The sequence below is a fragment of the Astyanax mexicanus genome, chromosome 20, assembly GCF_023375975.1.
Source record: "Astyanax mexicanus isolate ESR-SI-001 chromosome 20, AstMex3_surface, whole genome shotgun sequence".
In the NCBI taxonomy this organism is placed as follows: Eukaryota; Metazoa; Chordata; class Actinopteri; order Characiformes; family Acestrorhamphidae; genus Astyanax; species Astyanax mexicanus.
This window is the reverse complement of record NC_064427.1, coordinates 33,117,814-33,129,877: the sequence shown is the minus strand read 5'-3', so window position 1 is coordinate 33,129,877 and position 12,064 is coordinate 33,117,814. Positions and strand designations below refer to the sequence as shown.

Genomic DNA, 12,064 nt, shown 5'->3' with positions numbered 1-12,064 from the left:
CACTCTTTCTTTGTGAAATACTTTAGGTTTCTCTGAGTTGTATATGATGCTGCACATGCTGCACATCCATTGTCTGCAGTAGCTGGTAAAAGAAAATATTCAGAAAAACGAGTCGATCAGGGAAATCATTGTGTCTACTTTAACCCGTAAATTAGTTTTCATGGCCTCGTAACAGTATGTCTCATCAGGTAGGAGCTAATAGCGCTAGGAACAGCCTGGTAGTTTGTTCATGTGTTGTTTGTGCAAATAACACATCAGTGTTTTATGCTTTACCCAGTAATTCAAAGCTAAAGAACAAATGGTTAGAATTTGTCTATGTAAAACCCCCAGCAATGTACAATAGAGATAGGTAGGTGTATGTTTAGAACAGTTCTGTTTACACTAGTTAAAATTAAAAATCCACCACAGGGTTATGTTCCAACTGCCTCTCTGCTGCTGCTATGGGGTGGATTTTTGCTTTCTGGACCTGGACTACCCACCTCTGTGTGTAACTTTAGGTTTACATAGGATCTCTGGTGGATTTGGCGTTTAACAGAGACTCTACGACTAGGTCAGTGACTGAACTGCACTTAGCAGGGCATTACACAGGTAGTAAAGTAACATTTGACATTGCAAAGACTGTTACTAGTGTAAAAAATGTCTTTATTTTAAAAGGTTTCTAACAGCAGTGCTGTTAGCCATTCATGAGCAAGAGCCGAAATCCTATTCTCCTATTTCTCCCAGCCCACTCCTCCACCAGACTAATTCATTTGATGAATTATGAATTACCTCAAATGATTTGAGTAGACTAAACTTATTAGGGTTTATAGTGTAGGGTCCAAATTCATTTTAGAAGTTTTAGAAAAGTTAGACCAACTTTTAACAAGAAACACAGTAAACAGTTAAGTTAGTTGAGGTGATTATTTTTCTATAGCTTAGGTCAGTTATTTTTCAAGCCACTACGTGGCGGGCCACAAAAAAGAAATCTGTTTTGGAAAATTAAGTGTAACGGTATGGAGTGCTGCAGACTAGTAGCTCTCCAGCCCAGAGAGTTGTTGAACCCAATTGCAGAACAGCTGAATTCAAAGCAGGAAAACCCAAGAAAAAAAAGAAGAAAAAAGTAAATAAACACACCACTCCTCACGCGGGATCAAACCCGTCTTAGACCAATTTTTAATAAGAAACACAGTGAGCAAAGTTAGTTGAGGTATTTCATTTGCTATAGTTTATGGTGCTATTCAGTTGTTTTGTTTAGCTGACTTAAAAATCACATTAACAAGAACAATGTGTATAGTATATAGGATGTGGAGGAAGACATTGTTGTTGTTGTTGTATTAGCATCACATCATTTGTACAAATTGAAAAGAGTGCAAAAGTCAGTTTAGCATCCTAATGTACTAGCGTAGCAGCTAGGTAAACACTTATCCTAGCTGATGACATAAAAAGATCGGTAACACTTTACTTGGATGGTCCATTTTATGGCCTTGTTGATGCTCAACTGACATTCAACTAACACTGAATTGAATGTCCATTAAATTGAACTTAACCCTGTGTTGAATGTAAATGACACAAAATAGAACCTAACCCTACACCTAACCCTAACCTTAACCCTTAATCAACCATAAAATCTAACCCTACACCTAACCCTAACCCTAACCTTAACCCTTAATCAACCATAAAATCGAACCCTACACCTAACCCTTACCCTACCTTAACCTAATCCTAAAATCTAACCCTAAACCCAATCCTAAAATATTAAGATAAGCGTTTGGGTTAGAGTTGAATGTAGGGTTATATTCAATAGAGAATCATTTACTTTCACCTTTTAGATCATTTGCATTTAATAGACATGTAGTTGAATGTTAGTTGAATGTCAGTTGAGCATCAAAGAGGCCATCAAATGGACCATCCAAGTAAAGTGTTACCAAAAGATCAACTATAAATGGCATCAGAAAAATAAAACAAAACATAAAAATAGTAATGGAGTAGTATTTATTGTATTATTATACATATCAGTAATCTATCTTACTATATAGTCTTTAAACATGTTTTTTGAGGTTGTAGAATTTTGCACAGTGCGGCGTACAGCCATGAAAATTCTGTAATGAGAAATGCTATAACAGCGTTGAGTCTCCACATAAACAACACTTAACACAGGAATCAATACGTAGTACATGTAGCAGAAGTACGTAGCAGAACCTTCACTGGGATTCGCGGCTCACGCACCTGAAGCGTGTGTTTTGTGTACACCTACACAGTGCAGCTGTGTTTCAGGTGTGTGTCTCAGCTGTTCTGTGATGCGAGGTTCAGTCTGGGGACTGAAAGAATGCAGCTGGACACATTTTTCCGATTTCTCACCGAGAGCCGATACATCTGCTTCCATTGTCCACAAGCTTCCAGTGGAGAATAGGATGGTGAGTGTCCTCCGACACTTGAGGGGCTCAGCAGAGCGTGCACTCGGACAACGTCCTAAAAATATCCAGCTTATTATGTCCTCTCCTGAGTGAGATCATTAAAATAAGTACTGCCGCATTTGTGTAGAGTAAATACCTGGGGCATGGCCCCTTTGGTTTAATAGCTGTGATCTTATTAATTGCAGGCGGTTGTTTGTGCTGATTGAAGTAAACAACAGCTATAGGCATTTCCTTTCACTGAATTAATGAAAGCAGATCCTCCACATAAGGTAGCTTAAGGTGAACAGTAATCTCTCAGTTACAGTTGGGGGAGAGTCCATGCTCAAGCTCTGGCCAGAGATGCTTCTTTTTTTATTGGTCTTGCCTTTTTAGGTTGAGCCAATGACTATGGAAGACACTATATGGAACACTGTGGTTCCATACATGGAGCCAGACTCACCTAATCATTTGGTAAGAGATGCATATAGTTGGAAAGCAGAGTTGGAAAGCCAGCAGCAGCTCTAGACCAACAGTTTCAGTTGGTAACTGAGGACTTAGAAGGATACATCAGCTGCACCCTCGAAATCACTCCTAACATAAGCCCTATCCGGACGGGATTAGTTTCTCAGGTGTGTAGTGGATTAACCAGAGGATTTCTTCATTGCTTGGACACAAACACACACTACCCCCCATCTTATGGTCTAAAAGGAATGTTCTAACTTCACAATCACCCCACAGAACACTCTAGAAACCTTGGAATAATCTTTTTTCAAACAACCTTAAATTTCAAAATGACATTTCCTGACTATTTCTTCACTCAACCTTGTTCAAGAGCCCTAAATGCGAGTTTAGGGTAAAATTCTGTTTACATTCCTCCAAGTCATAAACCTCGGAGTTAATGTAAACATTGGGAACATTTGCAACACCATCACTAGGACGGGACTGCGGACTTAAGAGAGTGTCAAAACTTAATTAATTCCTTGGAAATTGTTAATTCACCAAATATTATACCAATTTAGGGGTTTGTGCCTAGTTATTTCTGCAATCACTTAGAAATAAGATTAATGGAATTAAGAGAAATGTTCTAAGCTTGGAAATTCCATTGACCGTTTGTAAGTGTGTCTCTCTCTCTGTTCACCAACCTCCCCCACCGTCGTAAATTCAGACAGGCAAGGACCAAGCCTTATCTAAACATAGCAGACAGAAGAGGAATTTCTCACTAAGAAGATTTTGCTTAAAATACATATAAATTGACTATATAAAAAAAGGTGTTTTATAGAATGCTTACTAAATAATGGTATATGTGTCTGGTATATGGTATATGTGTTTGTATTTGTCCTGATAAAATTTTCCTACACATTCAAGTCTGAATCAACAAGGTTTAACTAGCATTTGATAATTTAGCTTTATTTGGTTATCAGTGGTTTAACCAGGTATTATCTTGTAAGTGATTTAATTGGGTTTAAATAATAACATGACTCTTGATCTCTTTCCATCTTTCCATCCATTGATGTATTTCTAAGATTATCTTGAGTATTACAAAACTGTTTGTGGGCAAAATATATATATATTACATTTATTGTGATTCAATTGTAAGATTGTTGTTTCCTGAATTTATCCTCACAGACTGATATGCTGAAAAATGTATTTTGATCCACTGTTTAATTGAGTTTTCTTTTGGTTTGATCTATTAGAAAAATTCTGAAGCATGCTGACCATGTGAGCGAGAGGGGGTTTTATGGCCCTTTGTGAATCCCCACCAAAGTTTGAAATTGCTCCTAGACCAATCAAAACACAGACACTTGGGCCACAGAGCCAATCGTAGCTCAAAGGCCAAACAGGCCCCAGAGACTAATAGTTAGACACAGGCAGTTTCAGTTCAGAGTTGCCAGTTTAGAGTTTCCAGTTCAGTTCGGAGGAGTTGGAGGAGAAGCAGTTGGAGTTAGAGAAGGAGTGGAAGAAGATGAGTTGAGGAAAACAGTTAGAGGAGAGAGGTTAGGGAGCCCAGAGATGGAGAAAGGATATACTATTAGTGTAGTCATCTTAAGTTAGTTTTCTTAGACTAGTGCATTTAATCTTCAAGTATATTAATATTAGCTATCCTAGTTTAAATAACTAGGCTATTTTATGATCTACAGAGTTCTCCTGCTTGCCAAGATAGTTAATATAGTTCAGTAAACCAACTAGACCAACCGACGGATCACCGAGAGGGTACGCCAGCCGAGCCAGCTCCAGGGAAGGCCTTCCCTGTGCAGAGACTAGAAGCGGGTGTCGTCCAGGTGCGCCGCTGGCCCACAGAGCACCATCTTTACCCTGCGGATGGGTCCACACCGGACCTTCTAGGGGTGCAGGATGTCAGCCGAACAAGAGGTTTAAACAGCGGACCGAACCGATGGGGACCCCCCTTTGTAGACGTCTCAGAGTAAGGCAGTTTGGGTATTTCTCTCAGCAATTGGTGTTTTGGTTGGTCAAGTCTAGTTTGGTTATTGTTCTTAACTCTCTTCGTAGTATAGATTAATTTTTAGTTATTTGGCGAAAGGGATGATCTTTGTAGGCCGTAAAATATCTTACTTATCTACTTATTTTAGTGTTCTCATTTGATTAGTTTGACCTCATTACATTTAGACCCTTATTTAGAAATATTCACTTAATAGTTCTATTAATCTTTATTCCTTTCATATCAGCATTATAACGTGTTTGTTGTTTATTTCTCATTTATCATTCTACACTATGATTTGATATCTAATGGCTACATTTATGACTTTTTAATGAATTATTTACTCATATATGTGTGATTTAATAAATACTTTTATTTTACAAAACCTGTCATTTCAGTGTGTTTTTCTGGATAACTTGGTTATGAAAAATTTCTGTCACCTGTAGAAACCACACCCTGAGATGTCTTGTGTTATTAATTAATTTGATTAATTAATTAATTAATTAATTAATCTAATTAAATTAATTTAATAACTGGCGCCCAATTAAAAATATTTCAACATCTCAATTAGCACCAGGTATTAAACCACTGAGCCGCTACATAATTGGCTCGCCAACGTGGGGCAGGATTATTATTGGCTCTCCGCCGCGAGACCAGAATATACACATTTCATAACCAGTTCCAGAAAATAGCGCTGTAAGTTGCAGAATAAAGTGTATTTTGTTTTTATTGCTAAATGCGTTAGCTGCTGGCTAGCTGGCCTAGCTGGAGTTACCTGCATAAACCCAGCGTGTTAGAAACACACGCACATGTTCTACACGTGTTTTTGTTTACAATTCAGGACTGGCCAGTCCCCTGTGTGTGTGCGCGTCGCGCGCACGGTCCCCTGTGTGTCGGTATAACGTGTACAGTTGTGTGTGTGGTATGCGAGCGCTCTTGAAAACATTACTCTTATTTGTAAAATAAGCTTGGTTGACACACCGCCGTGTGTGGGTAACCTTAAACCCGGGTGTATATACGTGTATATACGTGTGTACTTACATAAAGTTCGAACTGTTTCCGGTAAAATAGACATATTTTGCCAGTGTTGATCTGATAAGGCCTTCGCGCAGGTCTGAGTCGCGGATCTCCGGCTCATCGACTCCGCGCTCCAGTTAAAACTGCCGGTTTTTGCGCGAAATCCGTAAAATCCTGCAGTACTGGACACTTCCACGTGCGTAAAAGAGTAGCTAACTTTTACGTAACACCACCCTGAGTGGCAGGAAGTCTATTGTGTGCGTGATTAAACTAACCACGCCAGGATGTAAATCCTCTTTGCTCATCTTGTGAAGTGTGTTGCTGCTGTGTTAAACTTTAGGACAGCCGTGCCCTTCTCCTCTGCTATTCACAGTCGACTGAGTCAGTCAAATCTGCTGACCAGGTCCCAGACCCAAGGGGCGGTCCTTAACGTGGCATCATCAGTGGGCGTGACCACTCCCACCAGTCGGCCTCTGCCACCATCTGGTGGACAGCCTGACTATTTACACTCAAACTCAAAGGGTGTTTTACTACCCCTCACCACTAGGGGGGGTACACTGCCACATCGCCATCTGGTGTTTGATTTGGTTAACTGCATACAGTGCAGAAAGGTGCATTTCATTTGTTTGACCACCAGAGGGAGCCACTTAGCCATATAGCTGTGTCGCCACCTGGTGTTGTACTTGTGTAATTGCTATCATCCTGTAGAGTGCATTTAGAGTTTCTGTCGCCAGAGGGTGCCAATTTCAAACAAACTTTTCGTTAAGTTAATAAAGGGAATTTGCATTGTGGTTTGGTTAAATGGTTTCTAAATAAGTAAACAAATAACTGCATTCATTTAATCGGTTAATATTAAATAGTTAAATTTAAGTTTCAGGTCTGCTCTCTCAAACATTACTCTTTATGTTACATTGAACCAAGCTAAATAGCTATCTCCATTGAGTAACTAATCACAACATAAAATAATTAACTGGTCATTTTAATCAATTTGATTAAGTAAAGTTAATTAAATTTTTGTTAATTAATTATTTTCAATTTAATTCAACCATCTTCAAATAAATTAAGCTTAATTATTGATCGATTAAGATCAATTATTAATAACTGATTGAAATTAATTAATTAATTAACCATTAAAAAAAAAAAAAAAAAAAAAAAAAAAAAAAAAAAAAAAAAACCTATCCAGTTATCAGTTACTCAACCATATACCCAGCACACCTGTGCTTAATACATAGTTAAATTCTCCCATCCTGTACATAGTTAATAACTATACCCATATTTAGATTTAGACATTGTGTATAGTGCCCTACAGTTATTAAACTGTTCACTAGCATCACTGACAACAAATCTAACTATTCTTTTAAAATTAATCTACTAATTGTAACCTTAGGTCGCCCACTTTTAACAGATTTTCTTCTTAGAAAAGGCACAATGCTAATTGACTCGAACATAAAATAAACTTGTTTGTCATCAAAATTGTTTGATTCCACGTGCTTTACGTAAATCAAAATGTGTGCCACCGAAAAAGCTCTTTTAGAGCTTACAGCTGGTCTACCCCCAGGACTTACCATCCCAGTCCAACAAATGGACAGTGGGGGTCTCCATGCACTAATTGCCAAAAGCCTCAATGAGTGTGTATCTAAAATCCTTGAGGGCAAGCAACAAGTGGATCCGATTTCCCTAATACTGGGGAAACAACTGCTGTTGTCACAGGATCAACTTGCTGTTTCCTCCAAAACCATTCAAAATCTCCAAGCAGAGATTGTGACTTTAAATGATAGAGTTGCAGACCTAGAGAACAAAACTGTACAGTCTGAAATTAACCAAAGAGACCTCAAAACCGAAGTGCAGCTGCTTCAAAAGGAAGCCAACATAGCTACCCAACTTGCAGCTCAGTCACAGGAAAAACTAAAACATGCTATTGCAAGACAGGTTGAGCTACAAACTGAATTAGCACATGCTAACAATGCAGTCAAATTAACTCGAGACCAAACAGAGTTAACATTTGAGCTGATGATGGAGGGAGACTCCCCCATCAATCCAGCTGGTAAATCAGGAACCCCTGGGGTTCCGGATCCTAAGCAACAACCATCCACAAATACATTCCCTCTAGTCTCCCTTAAAGGTGCTGAAGCGCCAGTAGAACCAAGGTTCACTCAGCGTTCTCAGCCACATGGGACCTCTGTGCAACCTCAAGCACCCTCTGATAGAGATCTGGACAAAATTGCGCGTAACATTCCACGCTTTGAACCAGAACCGGACGGTTCTAATGATGTCCACCAGTATCTTCGCGACATTGACTTCTTCTTACGCCGTTTCCCCAAGGCCACGGTAAATGATAAAATCTACCTCATTAAGGTGTCCTCTAGTCGGGAAGTTGGACGTTTCATTGAGCGCCAACCACCCCAGGTTAAGAGAGATTATCCTGCTCTTTGCAAGGCTTTGGAGGATGAGTTCTCCAACCACCTTGCTCAAACCGGCCTTGCTGCAGCTCTTGCAATAAAGCAGAGTCGCCAGGAAACACCCCTACAGTACTATCACCGCCTCAGGCACGCTTATTTCGGCTATAGAAATGAGCCTGGAATGGAGGAAGAGGAAGTTTTCAAAACATTGTTCGTGAGAAACCTCCATCCCTCCACCAGTCACTTTTTTGGAGTCGCAGCCTGCCCCCGTACGCTAACAAGCCGGCAGCTGCGTGATTTGGCTCTCAGAGGATTTGCTAAGTTCCAACAAAACATTAAAAAAAAATCAGAGTCAAATGACGTCCTGATAATTAATGAGCAGTCCTCCCACGTCAAGCAAAAAGGGGCACACAAGGCTCCAATGCCACCTAAGACCCAGTTAAACCACAAAAACCAGAGAGTGTTCCACTCTTGGCGTCGCTCGTCCCTACATTGGGCCAAGCAAAGTGACCAAAAGCCCTCCTATCGAAGGAAAGGTAGGATAAAACGCAGTTGGAATGGCAAACACTCACAGCACCATGCTCGAGCACAGAGCTCCAGCAAACTTCAATCTCCGCTCAGGAGAAAGAGCCCAAAGCACCACAAACGTTGGTGTCCACCTAAAGGGCACAAGCATGAGACATATCCAACTAACCTGAGCACTAAAGACGGCAGTCTGCTCAGACAATTTCGTGACGAAATACGCAAGCAGGACAATGCTGAATCTGAATTCTTGCCAATTGTCCATGCTCCAGATCAACCTGCTTGGGGGGGTGCGAAATCCATCCACCCCAATGCAGCCTTGGTTGTACAGCCAGACGCTGAAAACAACCACACTGAGGAAGCTTCTTCCCTCAGCCTGGAGGATCCACCACCTAAACAATTCTTGGGTTTCTTAACCGAGAAAGGTTCAACACCAAAATTCTATCTAGCCACCAGGCTGGAAGATGTGTTCGGGTATGAAGCTCTTTTGGACACAGGGTCAGACATTTCTTTGATGTCAAATTCACTTTTTGACCAGGTGAGGGCGACAGCCCGCCGAAACAACAAAGAGATACCTCTGAAAAAGTGTGCTCTTCACCTTCAACCATATTCGCACACTGGTATCACTCTGCATTCAGCAGCCCTGGTGCACGTTGCCATCGGTCCAATGAGCCTCACCCATCCAATTCACATTTCTCCATTGGAGAACGTCCCATTGCTCTTTGGCAAAGACCTCCTTGACCGGTTCAAACCATTGATTGACTTTCAGCATCGTAGAATCTGGGCACAGGTTTGCGAACCCCTGCCCTGTCCTAAGGCACAGGATAGAGTTCAATGCTATCATGTTGCTAGCAACATTGAGCCACACAAGCTCATTGAACCTTCGGATTCCACGGGAATCAATGAGAAGCTCACTGTCAGGGTTCTGAAACCACCATCCTCAGAATCCCCTACCATGATTCTAAAACAAAACACCTGTTCATGGGCATTGACTCCCTCTACGGCTGTAGATGAGTACAACCCAAAAGCTGGAAAGTCATTCACTCTTAACACAACGGTCAACGGTGAAATCTTTGTTCCATGGGCTGACAAGTCAGCTGTTCACAGACCACCTGCAGGTTCCTTGCCACGGACTAACTGTGATCCTCTGTTCGTGCACCAAAAGGATTGTTCTCTTCTTGTTCCTGCACCAGTGGTTCCAGACAAACACAGTCCCTTGGATTCTTATGAACGTAAAAACATTCCCACCATCTACACAGATGGATGTGCTTTTCGGAATGCTCAAATCAAATGGAAAGTTAACATGACAATTGGTGCATGTGACAACACTTCTTTCAGAACACTGGCATTTCACCTTGATCCACTTGCCACTTACTGTGCGTCTTTCAGGATGCTCAAGGGCCTGTTTGTTTATGCCCCAGATACACACGCTTCATCTTCATTCGTGGTGCCTCAGCGCCATGGGGGGGAGAGCCTGGCCCAGGCCCTCGATCACCCATGGGTGGACCACAAAATGATGGGGGAAACACACCAAGCATTCCCACAATTGACATATCTGCCACTTGTTGGAAAAAGGCTAGTGTGTTTTCAGCCCCAATCTTCAGAAGATCTGTGTGGTATATGGCCAATTCCACAAATGGATTGGGTCGAAAGGAACAAACATCTCATCACTGTGGCAGGTGCATTTGCCAGATGGAGGGGACGTCCCCCAGACCCTATTGAAATGGCTCAGGCCACAACTCTTTCGCTGATCCACACTTTCTCAGGTGTTGGTATATCTCATCGTTCTAGCGGTGAACTGCGGAAACACCCAAAACTGGGAAAAAGCACGCTTGGATACCAACCATTGTGCTACACTGCTGACAAGCTACTGGTGAGGTCCCAGCACAGCACTGGCAAAACAATTCGCGAGCTCAGGTCTCATTGGTTTGGTCCTCATGCAGAGGCAGACAATCTGCCTCGCATCTGGAACCAGATCCCGCATCGTCAGTGTTTTATTAAACCGATTCTCAAACAAGTTCACTGTAACCCAATTAAACTATGCAAAAGCCCCATGGGACAAGTCGGGACCAATAATGCCCTAGGTTAAATCATAATACTGGGCTAAATACCTAGACACACTGAGTGTTCATTGTCCACCATATTCTGACCTGACGCAATTGTTAAATTGAGAACGTACCACACATTCATTGTCTGGAACTCACCTATCCGAGTAGCATAACCCACAACAAATTGGATATTTTGTTAAACCTAGTGTTTGAATCACCATTTCAAACCATTAGCATAGCAGTAGAATAAATACGTGGAGAAGGGGGGGTGCCAATTTTTTTTTTTCTTCTTCTTTTCTCTCTTCAGGTGACCAAAACATATTTTGTTTCCCTTCTGACTACGTTTGCTCCGCTATATTGTTCTCAATTGTTGACTAAGTAGTGGCTAATTATTGAAGCATACCTTATGGGTAGGTTGTCTTGATAAAGTTATAAAGGAACAAATAGCTAGCAAACTATTTGTGACCCTTTCATATGCTTGTTGCCACACTATCACATTAAATTAACTATTCTATTCAGAACCAAAAGCCAATAGCTACAACAAAAAAACTGATCATCAGAGAAATCTATTAGACCAAAAACTCTGTCAGCTACCTTGTAGTAGATTGTCTTAAGAAAGCATGACCAACAGGACACCAATTGCATGAAAGATGTACCCTAACATGCTCTGTCTACAGAAATCCACGTTGACATCGACCGATGACCCAACGTCCAGTGGCCCATCGATCGATGGGGGGGGAATGTAGTGGATTAACCAGAGGATTTCTTCATTGCTTGGACACAAACACACACTACCCCCCATCTTATGGTCTAAAAGGAATGTTCTAACTTCACAATCACCCCACAGAACACTCTAGAAACCTTGGAATAATCTTTTTTCAAACAACCTTAAATTTCAAAATGACATTTCCTGACTATTTCTTCACTCAACCTTGTTCAAGAGCCCTAAATGCGAGTTTAGGGTAAAATTCTGTTTACATTCCTCCAAGTCATAAACCTCGGAGTTAATGTAAACATTGGGAACATTTGCAACACCATCACTAGGACGGGACTGCGGACTTAAGAGAGTGTCAAAACTTAATTAATTCCTTGGAAATTGTTAATTCACCAAATATTATACCAATTTAGGGGTTTGTGCCTAGTTATTTCTGCAATCACTTAGAAATAAGATTAATGGAATTAAGAGAAATGTTCTAAGCTTGGAAATTCCATTGACCGTTTGTAAGTGTGTCTCTCTCTCTGTTCACCAACCTCCCCCACCGTCGTAAA

General features: G+C 41.0%; 2 protein-coding genes across 2 annotated transcripts in view; both read left to right on the top strand.

Annotated features, from left to right (window-relative positions):
* The window catches only part of opcml (opioid binding protein/cell adhesion molecule-like), a 456,624-nt gene that overhangs the window by 3,134 nt on the left and 441,426 nt on the right, over positions 1–12,064 (top strand). The window lies entirely within an intron of this gene.
* The window catches only part of LOC125784857 (uncharacterized), a 220,823-nt gene continuing 214,000 nt past the window's right edge, over positions 5,242–12,064 (top strand). The window contains exon 1 of the mRNA XM_049468803.1: positions 5,242–11,223. Within this exon, the coding sequence (XP_049324760.1) occupies positions 7,333–10,836 (3,504 nt within the window). The 5' untranslated portion in view covers positions 5,242–7,332 and the 3' untranslated portion in view covers positions 10,837–11,223. The remainder of the gene's footprint in view (positions 11,224–12,064) is intronic.